At 43.8% G+C, this 20,844-nt stretch overlaps 2 protein-coding genes across 3 annotated transcripts in view; one reads left to right on the top strand and one right to left on the bottom strand.

Annotated features, from left to right (window-relative positions):
• Positions 1-1,944, top strand: part of EIF4ENIF1 (eukaryotic translation initiation factor 4E nuclear import factor 1) — a 30,459-nt gene extending 28,515 nt beyond the window's left edge. Inside the window, 3 exon segments of the mRNA XM_023746550.1 lie at positions 1-26; positions 304-468; positions 1,233-1,944. The exon segment at positions 1-26 is cut by the window's left edge and continues 60 nt beyond it. Coding sequence (XP_023602318.1) covers positions 1-26; positions 304-468; positions 1,233-1,474 — 433 coding nt within the window. The 3' untranslated portion in view covers positions 1,475-1,944.
• Positions 1,945-4,088: 2,144 nt separating this feature from the next.
• On the bottom strand, positions 4,089-13,871 carry DRG1 (developmentally regulated GTP binding protein 1). 2 transcript variants are annotated; one of them, XM_006105541.3, is made up of 9 exons: positions 13,717-13,871; positions 12,192-12,315; positions 11,365-11,540; positions 9,953-10,022; positions 8,327-8,496; positions 7,510-7,640; positions 5,981-6,148; positions 5,601-5,723; positions 4,089-4,418 (listed from the first exon to the last, which is right to left on the bottom strand). In XM_006105541.3, the coding sequence occupies exons 1-9, from the start codon at positions 13,756-13,758 to the stop codon at positions 4,319-4,321; spliced, it is 1,104 nt and encodes a 367-aa protein (XP_006105603.1). In that variant the 5' UTR covers positions 13,759-13,871; the 3' UTR covers positions 4,089-4,318. The 2 variants fall into 2 exon arrangements, with proteins under 2 accessions (XP_006105603.1, XP_023602320.1); XM_023746552.1 differs by lacking the exon at positions 5,601-5,723.
• Between the last annotated feature and the right edge of the window lie 6,973 nt (positions 13,872-20,844).

Genomic DNA, 20,844 nt, shown 5'->3' with positions numbered 1-20,844 from the left:
GCATCTTCCAAGTTTGCTACAAGCTGGTGAGTTTCTGCCCTGCCATGACAACCGCTGCTATAACTAATAAAGTGCTGTCTGTGGGAGGTTTTCATCCCTAGAAAGATGTTACTAGATTTTTCCATCTAACTGGTGGGCAGTGGGTCCAATCCAGTCCACTCCTTACTCTATTAAAAGATTAGGAACCTAGCTTAAGCATTTTTCACTCTCAGTAAACTTTCAGATCAGTAACACTGTACAGTGAAGCTTGAAAATTTCCTGGTAGATTAAGATTCTCACCAATTTCTTCTTTCTATCTAACAGGTGTGCTTCCTCCTGGGATGGATCTGACTCATTTACAGGGAATATCTAGCCCAATCCTGGGTCAACCCTTTTACCCTTTACCTGCTGCTAATCACCCTCTCCTAAACCCTCGTCCTGGGACACCTCTGCATCTGGCAATGATGCAACAGCAGCTACAGCGTTCAGGTAGGTTCAGGAATGGGCCAGGTGAGCTGGGTGTGGCTAAATAGACTTAAAGTTTTGGACCAGTTCCCAGTGAGGGGGATGAATTGACATAGACAATTCATTCTTTAACTTATCCTGCAAGGCTGGGATAAGAGTATAACCAAAGATGAGGATGATGTAAACCAACCTCTACGGGATTTGGAATTCCTGTTCCTATAAAACAGAGAGCCAATTGTGCTCTGGCGCTTTTTTGTCCTTTGCCTCTTAGGAGGCTGAAAATCCTTCCGACAGAGGTTCAACACAGGGACTGCCCAGAATAGATGCCTTCTCGCCAGCTAATGTTAGTGCTTCCGTGATGTGGCTGCTTGCTGTGGGACATTAGTCATGTCATCTACTAGGGTGTCTTCTGAATAGCTCAGCTTTCCAAGGTCTATCTTCTGGCATTTTGCAAAGGAATTTCCTAGAGTAAATCATCAGGTAAAGAATTCTGTTTGGAGTTTTATGGATACAGTTGAGTGAGGCAGGACCTGATACAGTACTTTCCCCCTCCTGTTCTAACTCTTTCTTTTTTTTTTTTAAATGTATTTATTGATTTCAGAGAGGAAGGGAGAAGGACAGAAACATCAATGATGAGAATCATTGATCAGCTGTCTCCTGCATGCCCCCTACTGGGGATCGAGCCCACAACCCAGGAATCGAACCTGGGACCCTTCAGTCCGCAGGCTGATGCTCTATCCACTGAGCCAAGCCGGCTAGGGCATAACTCTTCCTTCTTATTCCCACAGTTCTTCATCCTCCAGGCTCTGGTTCCCAGGCAGCAGCTGTCAGTGTTCAGGCGACCCCACAGAATGTGTCCAGCAGGTCAGGCCTGCCCCACATGCACTCCCCACTGGAGCACCGTCCCAGCCAGAGGAGCAGCTCCCCGGTGGGCCTTGCCAAATGGTTTGGCTCTGATGTGCTACAGCAGCCCCTGCCCTCCATGCCTGCCAAAGTCATCAGTGTGGATGAATTAGAATATCGACAGTGAGCAAGGCAGGCAGGCTCACCTAACCCTGGACCTATGGTGGACTCTGCTTGGTTTACAGGCTTTTACTTTGGAGCACTCTGTGCAAAGCTGTTTAGGAGGCCTAGGCATCTGGTGTGGTCTGCATGATGGAAGCCTCCATGGTCTGAATACAGGATGCACAGTCTTGTCAATGCCAGAAATAGTCTTTCTTTTTTTGTAAGATATGTGAATGAAGTGCTGGTGTCTTCACCAAGAGGTGGCACCTAAGGGTTCTGAGGAAATAAATGTATAGACCCTTATGTACAGACCTGTGTATAAATAATTTTTGTATATACATATAGGATAGCTTTTTTGAACTTATACAGCTGTACATAAAAAAAAAAGTAGCTGATATTAGTTAAACCTGTGTCTAGTTTGTATTTCTTTCACTTGTACATTTGGGACTTTCTCTTTGGGTTGATTAAAGTTGCATATGCTGTGAATGAAGTGAAGTGAATGGCATTATTGTGTTTATTTCCTCCTGAATCCCTTCCTCGTTTCCAACCAGCTGACCTATCAGGGTCAATAGGTTCCTCATGGGAAATTAATCTGGTTTTAAGTTTTTCTTTAAAACCCATAGCACTGCCCTAGCTGGTTTGTCTCTGGATAGAGCGTAGGATGATTCCAGTCAAGGGCAAGTACTTTGGTTACAGGCTCAATCGCCAGTAGGGGGTGTGCAGGAGACAGCAGACCAGTGATTCTCATCATTGATGTTTCTCTCTCTCTCCCCCTCTCCCTTCCTCTCTGAAATATATATATATATATATATATATATATATATATTTTTAAATGGACCAGTGACATCAAGGCTTATATTCTACAAAGTGACTGGATACCAGGCCTGAGGGGCTTATCTTCTGAATCGAAAGACAGTGCTAACACAAACTCCAGAAAGACTTAGAGGGAAACAATTGTCACCAAGGAAACAAAAGAAACAAGTACTAGAAAAGCCTGAGTATGTGTATAAGCCCACATCTTCGTCCCTCACAAACTGCTAGTTCTAGCTCACTTCATCTATAATCTATCTTCCTGCAACTGTTTCCCTTCCTGATTTTCTCGGGCTGCTGTCATTCCTTTAATCCGTAATGAAATCATCTTTGACTTCTCTTCCTCTAAAGAGCAAGTCAGTCACCAAGTTTAAATTTCTCCTCTGTACCTATATGCCCAACTCCCATGTCCATATTCTCACCAGCCAGTCCACCACACAAAGATTTTTGCCAATTTCCCATTATCCAAGCAATCCCTTCAAAATGCCTTATTCCCAACCCCAAACCTCTGATTATACCCTTAGTAGACTCTCAAGTAGTCCTGACCACACCCCTCTTAATGCAATCTCCCACCGCCTTATGTAACACGTTATGTATACACACAAGGCTGCTCTGATCACACCGGTTGCCTCACTTGCAATGTTCTGCCTCCATGCCTTCAACCAGGTTATGTGTTTGAGGCCAGGACTGCCATGGGGGTTCAAGCAGAAAGGCTGGGCTACAGAAAAGGGGACATTTAGTGGCCAACCTGGCAGTATGGTTCAGCTGAACATTCAGCCCAACACTGACAGAGGGCCGTGCTCTGACTGGGGCAGGCAGGGAGCCCAGGAAAAGCACAGGAACCAGTGACAAGAGCCAACATTCGGCACACACTGTGCTAAGCATTTTACAAGCACCACATCCCTTAATACTAACAATCTCCACTTTAGTAAGTGCTATTACTATCTCCATGTTATATGAGGAAACTAAGGCTTACTGAGATTAAGTAATTTGTGCAAGGTTCCACAGCTAATTAGAAGTTAACCTGCAATTCAAACTCCAATGTGCCTGGTCAGAGTATTTTACTCAGTGACCACACATCATCTCCCAAATGGGCTAGCCTTGCAAAGAATAAGCAGTTAACTTAAATCAAGTCTTTCGGCATCATATGAAGACCACTTGAAAGGACTAAAGGCCACAGCCAGTTGGAAGGATTTCCTATGATTAAACATCAAATTAAAATGTTGCAGCCCAGCTGGGGTGGCTCAGTGGTTGAGCGTCAACCTATGAACCAGGCAGTAACGTTCAATTCCCAGTCAGGGCACATGCCAGGGTTGCAGGCTCAGTCCCTCGTGTGGGGTGTGCAGGAGGCAACCAATTGATGTGTTTCTCTCACGTCAACATCTCTCCCTCTAAAAATCAATGGAAAAATATCCTCGGGTGAGGATTAAAAAAAAAATGTTGCAGTCAGCTCTGACTGGTTTGTTCAGCAGTTAGAGCATTGGCCCTGTCAACCAAAAGGTCATGATTCAATTTCCAGTCAAGGGTACATACCTCAGTTGCAGGTTCAATCCCTGGTCCCAGTCAGGGCTCATGCAGGAGGCAACCAGTCGATGTCTCTCTCTCACATCAATGTTTCTCTCACTCTCGCTCCCTCCTTCCATCCCTCCCCGCTCCCTTCCACTCTCTAAAGATCAATGGAGAAAATATCCTCGGGTGAGAATTAAAAAAAAAAAATTGCAGTCACATTTTTATCCAGTTCATACTCAAGACCAAGTTCCCAAGTAACCCCTTACCCAGCTGCCTCGCTGTACATACCCATCCACATTAGTCCATCGCAAAACAAATTCTGACAATGACACACGACCTGCACATAGCCAGCTGGCCGTCAGGTCCTTTATGCAGTTCAACACACAAGGTGACACCAAGTTAAGACAAGTGTTCCAATGTGGGTACCTCCATCTCCCTCCCCTGAATCCTGATCCAGTGGTTGCCAAAGCCAGAAGGGGCTTGAGGTGGGGGGCTTGGTCATGGGGAAAGCTGCAGTGGTTGGCCCAGCAGATAGGCAAAGGGGAAGGCTTCACTTCTTCACAATCTGAATGACATCCTCGTCCTCCAATGTATGGTCTTTACCCACTTTTTGAGGATTGTGTTTCACAGAGAGACCCCAGACCAGAGCACTATATGGAAGGGAAAAAGAACAGTCAGTATGAACAATCACTAGCTCAGTGATGGCGAACCTTTTGAGCTCGGCGTGTCAGCATTTTGAAAAACCCTAACTTAACTCTGGTGCCGTGTCACATATAGAAATTTTTTGATATTTGCAACCATAGTAAAACAAACACTTATATTTTTGATATTTATTTTATATAGTTAAATGCCATTTAACAAAGAAAAATCAACCAAAAAAATGAGTTCGCGTGTCACCTCTGACACGCGTGTCATAGGTTCGCCATCACTGACCTAGCTTGACTACCTGGCAGCCACCTTTCTGCTCAGGTTTAGCATTCAGGCTCTTAAGAGCTACAGTCCTGCAACCGTCAAGGATCCTTCTGCCTAGTCAAAAATCACACTCAAAATTCATTCAGAGGCTTTAGCTCCCCCAGCAGTGTGGCACACTGGAACCTTCACATACAAAGTAGCATAGACTTGGAAGTTGTGTGATTCCTCATGTTCCAAAGCCAATTTAAGAAAGTCAAAGAGAAAAAACACAAATGAGAAGTGTGACAAGATGAGCTTAAAATTAAGAAAGCATGGGTTTATTATAGAGAAATACCCTGAAATCAGATTGGAAATTAATACTCAGAAGTACAGTGTCAGTTATCGACTGTTAAAGAATACCAGTTTTTATTGGTTCTACTAAAACTATCAGTGGTTATCTGATAAAAAATGTAGGACCCATCTTCCTCAGCCATGCCAGGAAAATTCTCCCTATCAAGAAACCATAACTGGGCCCTGACCAGGTAGCTCAGTTGGTTACAGCATCGTCCCAATATGCCAACGCTGTGGGTTCAATGCCCGGTCAGGACACATACAAAAATCAACCAATGAATGCACAAATAAGTAGGACAACAAATCAATGTTTCTCTCTCTCTCAAATCAATAAGTTAAAAAGAAATATATATACGGTAAATGAAGATAATTTTTATCCATGGATCTCAAGTACTAAAAATATGTAGTACTATTGATGGGAACTGGTAAACAAGACACTGAGACCTGCCTCACAGAAGCTAAGAACTATGTACCAAAGGACAGAAAATGGTGGCCATATTGCTACTAATGCCATGCTAAGAATTTCCAGTTAGTGAAATCAGTAGCTTACCAGGAAAAGAAGGCACCACCTACGTGCCCATGATACTTACTATTTAAATTCCTTAATAAGATTTTTGTGAATCTTCATGCAGAAATCCTCCACTGTGGTCCTGGAGTAAGGCAGCACCACTGGGGATGTGTAATCTGGCAACTGGCCTTTGGGTTTGGTGTAACTAGAAAGAGAAGAAGCAGAGGCTGCCTACTTCTTGGAATGTTTCATGTGCTGAACGCCAATCAGCCCTCCATCACCTCTCAGAACAGGTGCACATAACCCCAACTCGAGAAAAAAGTGCCCTCAATATGGCCTAGCAGATGATAGGAATTAATTTGTGTCTCCAAAGACTTTATGTTAATGAGCTCCACAGGACATCATTGTAATACAGTCTGGTTTAATTCCCACAGCAATATTACCCTATCCACTAAGACTTACATCCTCACAAGTTTCAGATAGTCCCAGATCTTTTCCAACAAGTCATCAAAATTCCAGCGGTGATGAGCAGAGATGGGTACACAGTGAGGTACCTTATAGATGATATCCAATTCCTCAATGGAGATCTGATCAATCTTATTTAACACATAGATACAGGGGATATAAACTCTATAAAAAAAAACAGGACATTAGTCTGGAGCTGCTGACAAGACTGTCAGTTTGATTATCAGTACCCCCTCATCCAGGATCCTAAATCAGAGACGCTCCAAAGGCATCATATGATGCAGATCAACCCCCACCCCCTCTATCCCACAAAAATGAACTTCCTACCAAAATAAAGTAGAACATCCAAAAAGTGAACTACAGGTAACAAAACCCAGGCTCTAGTTCCAGCCATGCAGCTAACCGAGAGAACATGCTACAGAGAAAAGAACACAAGCTTTGGAGTCATACAGACTCAATCTACTCATAGCTCTTTCACTTTCTACATATGTGCCCCAGGACAGGTCTCAGAGTTGATTTCCTACAAAGTTGTTTTCAGAAATGTAAGAATGTAAATGTATTTCTAATAACATATTTCATGGTAATTTTTAAAGAATAAAAAAAACTTGCCCAGCTGGCATGGCTCAGTGGTTGAGCATCAACCTATGAACCAGGAGGTCACAGTTCGAGTCCCGGTCAGGGCACATGCCCAGGTGTGAGCTTGATCCCCTGTGGGGAGCGTGCAGGAGGCAGCTAATCCATGATTCTCTCTCATCATTGATGTTCTACCTCTCTCCCCCTCTTCCTTCCTCTCTAAAATCAATAAAAATATATATTTTTTAAAAAGCACTTTAAACAAAAATCTGGCAATGTCACAATCCCAATGTCCAATCAATGTGGCAGCTAAGGTTAGTATTAAATAGGCAGGCCACAAATTCTCAGGCTTCAATTATCTCACTAAATGCCTAAATCAAAGCACTGGCTTTATTTTCAAATGAGGATCAAATAAATTCATCCAACCAATGGGAACAAATGAATAGGAAGGCAACTAGAAAATATTATATCCAAATGCCAGGAATAATTTTAACAGTGTTTTCAATTATTAATTTCAAATATTAATAGTAGTAATGTTTCATGGATTAGGGTTTTAGCTAATGCACCCTTAGGTTAGAGAGAACAGACACAGCCCGGCCTACTGAGTTCTGCAGGATAGCCTCTAGCATTTCTCACATGGATTAATTCTAGGAGCGAAGACTGAGAACTTAGTCTCTTCAACCATCATATGACACAGAGCTTAGGGGACAGCCTAGTTCACAGCAAGTAACTGAGATGAGGAATCAGACCATCATAATGAAATTCCAAAGCAAAGAAGGAAGTTAGAAAGCAAGATCAACCCTGTATAGCCAAAGAAACCAAGGCCCACTAATATTTGAGATACTAGCACAACTACAGTTAGAATCAAGGTCTGCCACATTCAGGATCCAATGTTGTTTCCATTAAGAGGCTTCAAATTCAAACTCAGGCACCAGACTGCAGTCGGTCCATACCTGTTTCCTTCCACCACATCAATGAGGTCATCCGCTGTGGCATCGCTACGCAGAGTCACGTCGGCATTATGAATTTTGTATTCAGCCAGAATGCTCTTCACAGTTTCAGCATCCAGCTCACTCTGAGGGCACTGAATAGACACAGAAGACAATGACTGGTCAGAGAGCAAAAAAAAACTCCCAAGAGTATCCATTGATGAATCTGGGTAACCTTAGCTAAGGTGCAGCAAACTCATTTCTAAAGACTGCTATCCTGGATGAGAGTAACGGACTTATAGTAGGAAATACAAAGAAGTAAAAATCTTTCCAAACTCTAGGGAAGGTGTTATGGCCTGAATTGTGTCCCCACAGCCCCCACCCAAATTCATGTTGAAGTCTTAGTATCTCAGAATATAACTTTTTGGAGATAGGGTCTTAAAGAGGTAATTAAGTTAAAATCACATGAGTAGGCTCATATAATGTAAGAGCAAGAATTTTTGTCTATTTTGCTCCCTTTTCCATCCACTCCCCAGAGCGTAAAGCAATACTTAGCCCATGGTAAGCACTCTATTCATCTGTGTTGAATGAATAAAAACATGGCATTGGCAACGATCTACCTCGTGCAAGCATAAAATTGGTCTATACCCCCATACCACCTCAGTTAACCCAAAAGAGGAAATGAGAGTCTGACTTGATTCTTGTCAATCATTACAAGGTAATTATGTTACTTCAATTAGTGCTAGAAGTTCGGTAATTTCCAAATGACACTGTCCCTTAGCTCAATCCATTCCACCCCAGTGTCTTTAGCAGCCTGCCCTATACCACCTTATCCCCTTACAGTGGCTGTGAGATTAATGCCTCCTTTATCCTTCTTCTTAAAGCCAATGTTGGGAGGTTTGCTGTTCAAGCGAAGGCCAAAGCCTTCCAATTCATTTTCAATGATCTTCTTATGTCCCAAGGGTTTTAGGACATCCAGAACAATCAGGATCAAGTTACACGTTCGAGCCACTGAAGAATTAAAAAATAAAAGTTATACCCAGGCAAACTTCATTAAAGATTTAACTAATACAAATACTCAAAAGTATAGGGGTGAGGGTGGGGGTAGGGGTGGGGGAGAGTTCCTGCACTTAACAGACAAAAAATGTTTTTGTAAATACATGGACACACATGAAGTTCTTAAGATTAGCAAAGATTTATGCCATGAAGATAAAGGGGGCAGAAGGGTAGTGTCAGGGATAAGGAGGAAGAAAATGAAATCAATAAGACTTCTTTATTACTGATTTGAGAGAGAGGAAGGGAAAGAGAGAGAAACACTGATTTGTTATTCCACTTATTTATGCATTCACTGGCTGCTCCTTGTATGTGCCCTGAGCGGGGATAGATCCCGCAACGTTGACATATTGGGATGATGCTTTAACTAATTGAGCTACCCCGGCCAGGGCTAATATGATTATTTTTGGAACTGTAAGTATCTAGAAAAATGTTGATAGATAGGCATTTGATCTATTGGACCATTTGGAAAATATTAGCAAACACAGAAAAGTAACCAAACCAACAGCTAATAATTTACTCCATGGAAAACAGCATTGAATAAAAGTTACATAAACATGACATAATCATGTAAACCATGACTGATGACTTAACTAAAAATTGTAATAAAACTTCTTTGAAAAAATGGGAAAAGAGGTATGGAGTAAGAGAGTTCATCCTCTACCACAAAAACAACAACAATAGATGTCTAAAATTAATTAACCGTGAAATAGCAATTAAAGCATAATTTTTAAAAGTATGAAGGTAGCCTGGCTGGCGTGGCTCAGTGGTTGAGTGTCAGCCTATGAACCGGGAGGTCACAGTTGAATTTGTGGTCAGGGCACATGGCCAGGTTGCAGGCTCGATCCCCAGTGTGGGGCGTGCAGGAGGCAGCAAATCAATAGTTCTCTCTCATCATTGATGTTTCTATCTCTCTCTTTCCCTCTCCCTTCCTCTCTGAAATCAATAAATTTTTTTTAAATGAGGTGATAGTGTGCACTTTAAAAAGTATGAAGGTAAGTAGAAGAAACAGTTGAAGAGTTGACAGTATAGTTGTCAAAGGGGAGTGACAGTGAAGGTGAGGAGAGGTGGGGTAGCAGATTGTTGCAATTTATGATTAGTCTTTCCTAAGATTTTACTTTAAATAAAAAGAAAAGAAGAAAAAGCATGGGTGGGAATAAGGAAACCTCAGTTCTAACTCCAAATCTTCCATGAACAGTGCAACACTGGACCAAAGCCCTTTACCTCTCCTGTCCTTAGTGTTCCTCCTCAAATGGGGATCTGAGGTCCCTTCAAGTTCTGACATTCTATTCTGGTGAGAATCGGGTAAAACTATGCCCTTCACTATATCAGCGTCTCCAAGTCCACAGTCCCCAGCTAGAACAGTGTCTGGTAAAGGAATGATATTCCAGGATGGTGGCCCTGGACCACTCACCTGCAATGACTTGACGGCCTCTACCTTTCCCGTCCTTGGCACCCTCAATGATACCTGGGAGATCCAGGAGCTGCAAGATTGGGGGTGGGGGGATAGGGGGGAGAAATGGAAAAACTTATTATAAATCTGAGCAGATCACATAGAATGATTTATTTCTCAAGTATACAAAATTTAGGAGATATAAATCAAATGTTCCTTATGAGTATATGAATATTATTTTAACTAAGCATCTTCTAAATGTCAGCTACAGGCTTTTTACATACTTTAATCTAGTTTAAAATGCCTAACAACCCTATAAAATAAGGATATTAGCTGAGTTTCATAAAAGTGGTGGTTTACTCAAAGTCAAAATCCTAATAACTCAAGTAGAATTATAACCCACATTTTTGGAGCCAAATGCATTTGTCTCTATTAATATCTTTCAATATCACCCCACTTTTTTTAGAGAGAGGGGAAGGGGAGACCGAGAGAGAAAAACATCCATGTGAGAGAGAAACATCGATTGGTTGCTTTCCGCCCACGCCCAGAGTAGGGCCAGGGATCAAGCCTGCAACCGAGGTACGTGCCCTTGACTGGAATCGAACCCAGGACCTTCAGTCCAAGGGCCGACGCTCTATCCACTGAGCCAAACCGGATAGGGCTGATCATATTATTTATTAAAAGTTTCTAATGGCTCCTACTTAGGTACAAGATAAAATTCAACTTCCTTAGTAGGTACACAAGGTCCTTCATAATTCCACTCCAACCTACCTTTCCAGATTCAGTTACTAACACTCCCTGTCCCACACCTAAGCTCACACCACAGTAGGCTGTTCACCATTATGGCTCCCTGAAGTAGCCCTTTACCTTTACTGGCTGGTGAAATGCCTTTTGAACTTCAAGACCCACCTCCAGCCCTAGCAGGTTTGGCTCAGGGGATACAGCATCTGGCTGCAGACTGAAGGGACATGGGTTCCATTCCAGTCGATGCCAGGGCGCATGTGGGAGGCAACCAGTCAATGTGTCTCTCTCACATTGATGTTTCTCTCTGTGTGCCTCTCCTCCTCCCTTCCACTCTCTCTAAAAATCAATGGAAAAATATCCTTGGATGAGGATTAACAACAACAAAAAGGCCCACCTCCAATGTCACTTTCTACATGAAGTCTGTTTTGTTTTGTTTTGTTTTGTTTTGTTTTGGTCTTACCAGACCTCCCCGACACCCAATCCTCAGATGAAAAGTAGTCCCTCCTTTCTCTGTGTTTTCACAGGTCTATCCCACTGTGTACTGATTGGCCTTACTGCTCTATCTCCCTGCGAGACAATGATCAGGAAGCAAAGACCAGGTCTGGCATAGGGAGAGCTCCCAATAAGTGCTTTTTAAATGAATGAAAGGATGGGTTCCCCCGCTTCCTTGTCCTGCAGGACTGACTCACCTGGATCTTGGCACCTTTGTATCTGATGACACCAGGCACAGTGGTCAGAGTGGTGAACTCATAGGCTGCCACCTCAGAATATACCCCTGCCAGGTTACTGAGCAGTGTTGACTTCCCCACAGATGGAAAACCCACAAACCCAATTCGAGCATCACCTGTCTTCGCCACATCAAAACCTAAAACATCAACAAATATCAAAAAGAGGAAGAAAGTTATCCCTGAGTGTTGAGACTCATGTAATTCCTTTCACATTCTGGTTACCCATCTGACGAGGACCTATTTCTGCAATTTCGTACAGTTTACCTCTAGAGTAGAACTTAAGCACACAAAATCTCACTACAGCAATTTGCAATGTCTAATGGACTTTTTAGGTTTTCTTTTTTTTTTTCTTTTTTTCTTTTTACAATGGCTGCAAACAGGTTCAAAGCCACATTTGTAGCCCTTCTCTAGAAAGTGTACAGAATACTGACATTACTTTTGTTCCTAACCTTCTCTCTCTCGATTTCTCCGGCTTACGCTTATTCTTCCTACCTTCGTGTCCCTTGGCATCCATTTCCTTAATTTTTATCTTGACTGTCTATGTGTATGTATTTCTGTAAGTCGATGTAAATCTATCAGTACAATATACACATCAATAAAACCCTAATTTATTTAGGTAATATCCACTTGCCTTTGAAATCAGCAAAATAAACACAAATCAAGAATTTAGGCTTAGAAAGCATAAATCTTCTCTGATAGAAATTTAAAAATTACTTTGGGGCCATGTGCCTGTATTATCTTGATTAAAATTACGCCAGAGGAAAACAAGGCTTAAGGACAACACGAACCTTCTCCTGGCCCCCCGCCGCCGCCACCCTTCGGAGTAATGAGCTCCCTGCGCAGCTTGGCCAGGCGAGCCTTCAGCAGCCCCAGGTGGTGCGCGGTGGCCTTGTTCTTCTGAGTCCGAGCCATCTGCAGGGGAAGAATCACAGCCCGAGTCAGAAGCAGTCCCCACAGGCTCCAAGGCCCAGAATAAATGCTCCCCCACCTCCGAGAGCAGTGGTTCTCAACCTGTGGGTCGCAACCCCTTTGGGGGTCGAACGACCCTTTCACAGGGGTCGCCTAAGACCATCCTGCAGATCAGATATTGACATGACCATTCATAACAGTAGCAACATGACAGTGATGAAGTAGCAACGAAAATGATTTTATGGTTGGGTCACAACATGAGGAACTGTATTGAAAGGGCCAGAAGGTTGAGAACCACTGTCGGAGAGGATGACGTTTTCTTCCGCGGTCCCTCTCTGGTCAGTATACCCGTACCCATTTTAGTCAGATGTTAAAAAGAGTGAAAACCCATTCTCTCCATCATCCAGCCCATTCCCCTCATTACAGAGCAAGCAAACGGGGTGCATAGAGAAGAGACCTGACGTTACCAGCAGCGTCCACAGATGAGACTAAAACTCATCCGCTGGTTCCCTTTCCGCTGCCTGTACCTGCTGTGCCCCATGCAACCAAGGCCACCACTCTCCCCGGTTTCAAGAGCCACAGAATCACACGACCGTCCGGGTGGAATCGACCGCCTCCACAGGTGTCGATCCCCTCCCGGATCCGACTCCCGGGAAACGGAGCCATCAACGCAGAGGCTGGGGGAGGTGGGGGGTCGAGAGGTGATAAGGAAAGATACCGAAGTGCGGGAGCAATCAGGGCGGGAGTGAGGAAGCGGGACATGTACGTACACACAATTAGAGACTGAGAGAAACAAACAGAACAGGGAGAGTCCGGGCAGGAGTAAGGAAGCAGGACTCGGTGCACACGCACGTAGCACACACGTACACACGTGTACACACACGTGTACACACAATTAGAGACTGAGAGAAACAGAACAGGGAGAGTCAGGGCAGGAGTAAGGAAGCAGGATTCGGTGCACACGCAAGTACGTACACACATGTACGTACACACACGTACACACGTGCACGCACACGCACACACCACACACACTTAGAGATTGAGAAAAACAAACAGCACCAGGAGCACCAACCCAGGCGCAGTGGTGTGGAACGCGGGCCCGTGAGGAAGGGTTCCGGGAACGCGGGCCCGGTCTGAAGGGAGTCGGAGAACCCGGACCTGGGCACAGGGGCGTCGGGGGGCGCGGGACCAGATTGAGGGGAGCCGGGGGGCGCGGGGACCAGGTTGAGGGGAGCCGGGGGACGCGGGCCCGGGCCTAGGGGCGTCGGGAGACACCGGTCCGGGCTGAGGGAAGTCGGAGGACGCCGGCCCGGTTCTGACGCGGCTGAGGGGAGGTAGGCAGGAGCGACACCGGCGAAGCCAGCACGCTCGGGCGGACGGCGAAGCGCGCGCGGCGCCCATTACCTCGGCCTCGATCTCCGCAATCTTGGCTAAGGTACTGCTCATCGCGGCGAGTCGCGGGGGGCTGCAGCCGCCTCCACACTTGACTATCTCGGTTCACACACACGCCGACGGACCTGCCACAGGCGCCAGGCACGACGGTGCGCACGCGCGGGACTTTCCCCAGTTCTCGCGAGAGAGCCCCGCGCGAGGTGCCCCGCGAGATCCGCCGCGTCTCGTCGTCTCCTCCCCCTCAGCCAACTCTCCTTCGGACAAACCCGCCACAGCGCGGTGTCATAGAGCCGTTCATAGGAGCCCCCGGGAGCGGGGCCAGGAAGGGGCCGCCCCAAACCTGGGGCTACCCGGGGGCGCGCGGGAGGGTCGCCGCGCCGCTCGGCCCCGCCCCGCCCCAGGCCCGGCGCCGGGTGTGCGGGGGCTGCTCCTCGCCGCGGCCCCAGGCCCGCAGCCCACAGACCCTGGGCGGCGGAGAAGCGTGCACTGCAGCCTTCCACCCCTCTTCCTCGCCAGCGCCTTCCGGGTCCCGGAGCCCCTTTTCGTGCTGGGGGGATGCCCGGGCGGACTTACCGGACCCCTAGGTTGATGTAGAGACCGATCTTCAACCTGTCTCGCCCTCTTGGAAAAAAAGAAAATGCTCCCTTTTCATCACGCACAACTATATTTAGGTATCTGTTTTGTTTACCCCCCCAAACCCCGGGTAGAATGCATGGCACATGGTGAGCCCACAGTAAATGCAAGATTAAATGGATAATGCCCAGAGAACCGGTACTGAAAATTTTGAAGCTATATGTTAACGCCCATCGATAGGAAAACCGATAAATAAAGAATGGTCCTTCTATGCTGTGAAATACTATTTCAGCCATTAAAGTGTACATTCGTGTGGTCTGACTCAATAGATCTCCAGGATATATTTTTTTAAAAACACCTATGTTATGATCCCATTTATGTTTATTTTAATTAGATACTGATGTAGGTGTTCATGTAGGAAAGTGCATTGTTTAAAGGCTTGAATAAAAGGACACACTCTCAACTTCTTACACTGGGATGGGATGCAAGGAAAGGGAAGCCTTTCACTTGTTATTCCACACATTATGTCGTTGGAATTGTGTACAAGCTGACTGTGTCCATGTGACATTTGTGTAATAATAAAGTTAAAAATTTCAAAACACTCCTCTTTCCCAAGCGTCTCGTGAAGAGGAAGCCAAGACGTCCAGGAGCTGTGTGCTGGTTTTGAAATCTGCTTCCTGTGGGATCAATGAATTCTTGTTGATAGATTGATTGATCCATTGGGAGTGGCAGGCCAGGCTTAACCCACATGGCTGGCCTCCACTCAGCCCCGGGGAGGGAAGTTTATTTATTTAAATTTGTAAGTAAGAACATTTCCAACTTGCCAGAGACAGAAAAGGAGGTTTTATTGGGCATAAAGGAGGGAATCGAGAGAGGAACGCTTTTACACAAGGTCCCCAAAAGGGTCCAGGAGTTTTGTTCTTCTTTTCTTTAACCTCAGCCCTTTCATAAATAAATTAAGGGGTGATGAGGTAATTAGATCCCCACACCATCAGTAATGGAGGAGGGAAGAAGAGGAGAGGAAGTCCAGCTGGAATGGGATATGATCAGAGATCAGCCTTAAAAGACAGATAAAATCAAATCAGCAGGCCTTCCCTAACTTGGAGTACTTAAGGAATTAATCGGCCGACAAGATCAAGGGCATCACTGCTCTGTGAGTAGGTTCTCCTTAGCAAATCTGTCATAGGAGACCTGCCGCTAAGTTAACTACTTCATCGCTCACAGACATCCCAGGACCCACCTTGGAAGCCCCACGCTGTCAAGAACGTGCCAGAGGGTAAAACTCATCTCCGCCAGGCCCTGGGTGGCCATCTTATTCATCCAACAAATACTTAACTGAGCTCCAACTGCTGCCTGGCACTGTACCAGGGCTGGGGACAGAGCAGAGAGTGAATCAGACACTGTCCTTGAACTTAAGAAATTCCTAGGTTAGGAGGCCAAGGCCAGACCTTCAAGCTGTAGGCTCCTAAGAGCCTTGGCTAGCCCAGGTCTGCTCGGTACCAACCACAACAGAGGGCCTGTTTTGCATGATGGCGAAACCGCTCATGCCTTGGCACTGTGTTTCTAACAAAACAAAACAAAAAATAATTAAAAATAAAATGGAGGGAAGACAGAAAAGCTTCATCGCTTGCCGGGACATTCCAACCACTCTGAAGTAATTATACTTCTCCAGATGTGTGAGGGTTCTCTGGAACTTGTTTTTTCTGCTCAGTCTACTATTGTCCCACCCTTTCTCTCCACCACCCAGATCTGGCCTAAGCCTTCCTCATCGTCATAGTTTTCTGGTCTGTATAATCTCTGAGAAGCATTCCTTGGCTGAGTAGGGGCCGGCCTCTGGCTTCCCCACTCACCTCGGCCCAACCAGGGTGCAATCACTCTGCTTCTTGACTTGTCTGACTCACCACTAACCCCTGAGCCCACGAGGGAGGAGCAGGATATATTTCCAGCACCAGCCAAAGTGCAGCTACAGCCAACTCTGGAAACATGTTTATTAAACAAATGGAAAGAAAAACAAGAAAACGGGGGGAAAAATGTATAGAAGCAGAAGTGGTTTTGAAATTTTTTTTCCCTAAATGAGCATGTATACCTTGTTTCAGACACCATAGAAATGGAGAGCTAAAACACCTGGGTCTGGTTGATAGCATGAAAAGTAAAAGGGTAATGATACATGAAAAACTCCATGTTATCACTTTTTAAAGTTTAGCTTCTAAACAGGTCAAAATTCCCCGGATACTGTAGCAGTAAAGACGGGGAAGCCCTAGATGAAGGGAAGTTATTAATATCATCGGGGAGTGGTAAATGCTTTGCTTTTAGAAAGGAAATTCTCAAGAATGTGCATATGGGGTACAAATGAAGGCAGTCCTTCTCTATAAGAACTTTATCTCATAGATGCAAAAACTAAAAGTGCACAAAAGTCTGCTCTAAGTCAAAGTCTGATTTTTTTTTTTCATTCAAGTGGGTAATTCCTTGACCCATATAGTGCTTCTAGTCCTTTCATCTCAGTATGCATTCTGTGTCAGGGACTGTGCTAGGCATTAGGAATACAAAGACAAGATACCTGCCCCCACCCCAAGAAGAGAGGAGAGGGGTGAAGATATGCAAATACCCAAACCTCAGTCATACAAAGCCCAATGAGGTGTCAGGAGAGAGATAAACAAGGTAGAGTTCAAAGGAAGAAGCTCTCACATCTGTTTTGGAAAGAGATGGGCCTGGGAAGATGGAGACGGGAGAGAGAGACCAGTTCAGGCAGGTGAGCAAACGCAGAGCAGAGGGAAGGCCAGCACACACCTGTGGTCTCCACAGTTGACGGTGAAATGGAGTGAGAGTGTGTATGTTAAGAACATCCCAAAACAGAACATTGTTCTTGATTATCAACACACATCCTGCTCACTGAGATTGTGAGTACGGTCAACATGGCCAGTCATTTTGTGGTTAAAAGGCAAAATGGTACTTGACTGAAAGATAATTCCCTTTCCTTCATTAGCCTTCTTCTGAAAAAGGTTGTAAAAATGTCCAAGAACTTGTATTGTTTGTTCTAAGTACGCTCAAAACAGAAGAAATAAGCCGAAAAGAAGTCTAATTAAATCCCTGGACGAGAAATGTCAGTCTAGTCCAGTAAAATGGAGGCTTTGAGAGTTGGGGAGACTGGAGAATTTATAAATGTGCTCTAAAGGCTTAGTCATCATTTAATTGTGTTATGTTAATAAAAAAATATGCCTTTGATTATGATGTTAGCAAGGGGAAGGAAGGTAACCATGGTAGAATTGAAAAGCACAGTAGAGGTTCTGAAATAACAGGGGAATAAGGAAATGTGATTAAGGCAGCAAAAGTAGGGAAAAGGAGAAAGAGGAAATAAGTAAAATAGGTTGAAAGGAATAATATCCAATATATCTGTTGTTATACAATAAATGCTAAATTCCACTCTAAGAAACAGAAATTGTCAAATTAGATATTTTTAAAAATCCAGCTGGATCTTAAATATGAAAAAAAAACCAACAACATCCTGATAATGTGACAAAGAAAAGTTAAAAATAAAAGAATGAAACAGATTGATAAATGTTCAAAGATATGCTAGATAAATGAAAACAAAAGAAAACAGCATTATTCATAATAAGTAAAAGAACTGGAAATAACCCAAATATCCATCAACTAATGAATGGGTAAATAAAATGTGCTCTATCCATAAAATGGAATATTACTCAGCAATAAAAAGGAATGTACTGATACATGCTGCAATATGCATGAATCCTAAAAATATCTTGAGTGAAAGAACCCAGTCACCAAGGACCACATATTCTATGATTGCATTTATATGAAATGTCCAGATTGGGCAAATTATAGAGGCAGAAAGTAGATTAGTGACTGCCTAGGACTTGGCAGGCAGGGGGAATGATTGCCAAAAGGTATGGTTTCTGTTTGAGGTAAGAAAAGTGTTATAAAACTGATTTGTGGTGGTAGCTGCACAACCTTGTGAGTATACTAAAAACCACTGACTGTTCAAGAATATGTTTTTAAATCTTCCAAATACTCCAAATAGTAGAGGTTACACAGGCTGCATTTTCTAAACATAATCCAATAAAATTAAGTATCAGCAGCATAGATATGAGAAAATGTAACCACTTGGAAATTAAGAAACAATCTCCTAAATAAAACAAAAAGTAAAATTTCAAATCATCTATAATCTTATGAGTAAAACACTACATTACCAAAAGCATAGGAATATTGCTAAAACTGTACTCAGAGGAAATCGTGTAGTCTTAAATATTATTTTTTTTAAAAGATGATAAAAAGATGGATTAATTAACTATTAAAAATTTTAAATTTGTGCAAGAAAACCAAATAAATACAAGTAAGCCAAAATAATGTAGAAAGTAAAAAAAATAAATAAAATCTAAAAAAAAATAACAATTTGTCAAAAGTAGGTGAAGGGATTTGAACGGACCAATAAAATAGAAAGGAAAAATAGTCTGGCATGCCTGAATAAGGGGTAAAGAATAGAAAAATAATAATAATAATAATAATAATAATAATAAACAATACTTGTGAAGAAGAAATTACTGTTGGTTGGCCTGAGAGCCGAAAAATAGAGGGTTCAATTCCTGGTCAGGGCACAGGCCTTGGATGCGGGGTTATTTTTTTTTATTATTGTTTTTTTTTTTTTTTTAAATATATTTTATTGATTTTTTACAGAGAGGAAGGGAGAGATATAGAGAGTTAGAAACATCGATGAGAGAGAAACATCGATCAGCTGCCTCCTGCACATCTCCCGCTGGGGATGTGCCCACAACCAAGGTACATGCCCTTGACCGGAATCGAACCTGGGACCCTTCAGTCCGCAGGCCGACGCTCTATCCACTGAGCCAAATCGGTTTCGGCTATTGTTTGTTTTTAATATATCTTTATTTCAGAGAGAAAGGGAGAGGGGGAGAGAGATAGAAACATCAATGATGAGAGAGAATCATTGATTGGCTGCCTCCTGCATGCTGCCTACTTGTGATCAAGCCCGAAACCTGGGCATGTGACCTGACTGGGAATCGAACCGAACCGTGACCTCCTGGTCCACAGGTCAACGCTCAACCGCTGAGTCACACCGCCTGGCAGTATCAATCATTTTAGAAGGCCCGAGGTTCAGATGGTTTACAGCGGAGATGTCTTCAATTTTAAAGAATAAGAGCTTTCATTGGGGGTGATAGATATGTTTATCGCCTTCATTTCTTCATTGTCGTGATGGTTCCGTGGGTATGTGCATAAATCAAAACTCATCAAGTGTACGCTTCAAATACGTACAATGTGTTATAGGTCAGTTATACCTCTAAAAAGATGTTTACAAAATGACAGGGAAAGTAGGACTTCAAATAATGACAAACTAACCCTCTAATTCTAAATAGCTAAAAAAAAAAAAAAATCAGAAGCCATTGTTTTCAGGCATTGGAAAATAGGCAACATAGACTCTGATCCTTGAGAAAAGGGAAATAGACAAGATGAGCTCCGTGTTTGTCCTGGCTTTCTGCCTGCCTACAATCTCCCAGCTGCAGTGCAGAGAGGTGGACCCCAAGCAAAGGAGTCATCTTCCTGCGCTGAAGAGGCAGAAATCCGTGTCTGAGGCTGCTGACGCAGCAGGAATTTGCAGGTCAGGGTTCAGAGGAGGGGAGTAGCACAATGGGAGATGGAAGGAGGCAGAAGTCTCTACAGAGGAATTTCTCTGAGTCTTTGGTCAAAGAAGGCTGGGCTGAGGGCTGTATGTGTACCGAGTGAGACTCTGGGAGGCTTAGCACAGAACAACGAATGGCTCAAGGCGGAGAGCTGAACAGAAACAGCAGAGTTTGCTCAGGGTTGGAACAGGTTGGAGTTCAAGCCCCGCCATAGTGGACATGGGCATTCAGTGGAGACTCCCAAAGGATTAAGGACTGAGGCCTAGCATAAGGGCCATCCCCTAGGACTAAAAGACAAAACCAAAAGAGATTCTCCTGAACAAAACTTAAAGCCAAACCTGATAGGAACAGGCTTTACCAGTAATTTGACCACCTTCCAGGAAGAAAAACACAACAACAAAACCCTTGAAAAGAATGCCATAAAATTTAGACTCGCGCCGAAACCGGTTTGGCTCAGTGGATAGAGGTGTCGGCCTGCGGACTTGAAAGGTCCCAGGTTCGATTCCGGTCAGGAGCATGTGCCTTGGTTGTGGGCACATCCCCAGTAGGAGATGTGCAGGAAGCAGCTGATCGATGTTTCTGTTTAAAGCAAAAACTATAGTATTGTATTATGAGGTTACATAAACACATGGAATATAAGATAATAATAGCACAAGAGAGAATATTGGGGGTGTAAATGGAATTATGTTGTTTTAAGTCTCTTACATTTTACATGAAATGGTACAATAATTAATCCTTTTCAAATGACCACAATTAAAAATATTAGAACAGCGGTTCTCAACCTGTGGGTTGCGACCCCTTTGGGAATCGAACGACCTTTTCACAGGGGTCGCCTAAGACCATCGGAAAACACATAGATAATTACATATTGTTTTTGTGATTAATCACTATGCTTTAATTATGTTTAATTTGTAAC

Source organism: Myotis lucifugus, unplaced genomic scaffold (genome assembly GCF_000147115.1).
Source record: "Myotis lucifugus unplaced genomic scaffold, Myoluc2.0 scaffold_694, whole genome shotgun sequence".
Taxonomy (NCBI): Eukaryota; Metazoa; Chordata; class Mammalia; order Chiroptera; family Vespertilionidae; genus Myotis; species Myotis lucifugus.
The sequence above is the reverse complement of the archived record's forward strand: the minus strand, read 5'-3'. Positions and strand labels throughout refer to the sequence as shown.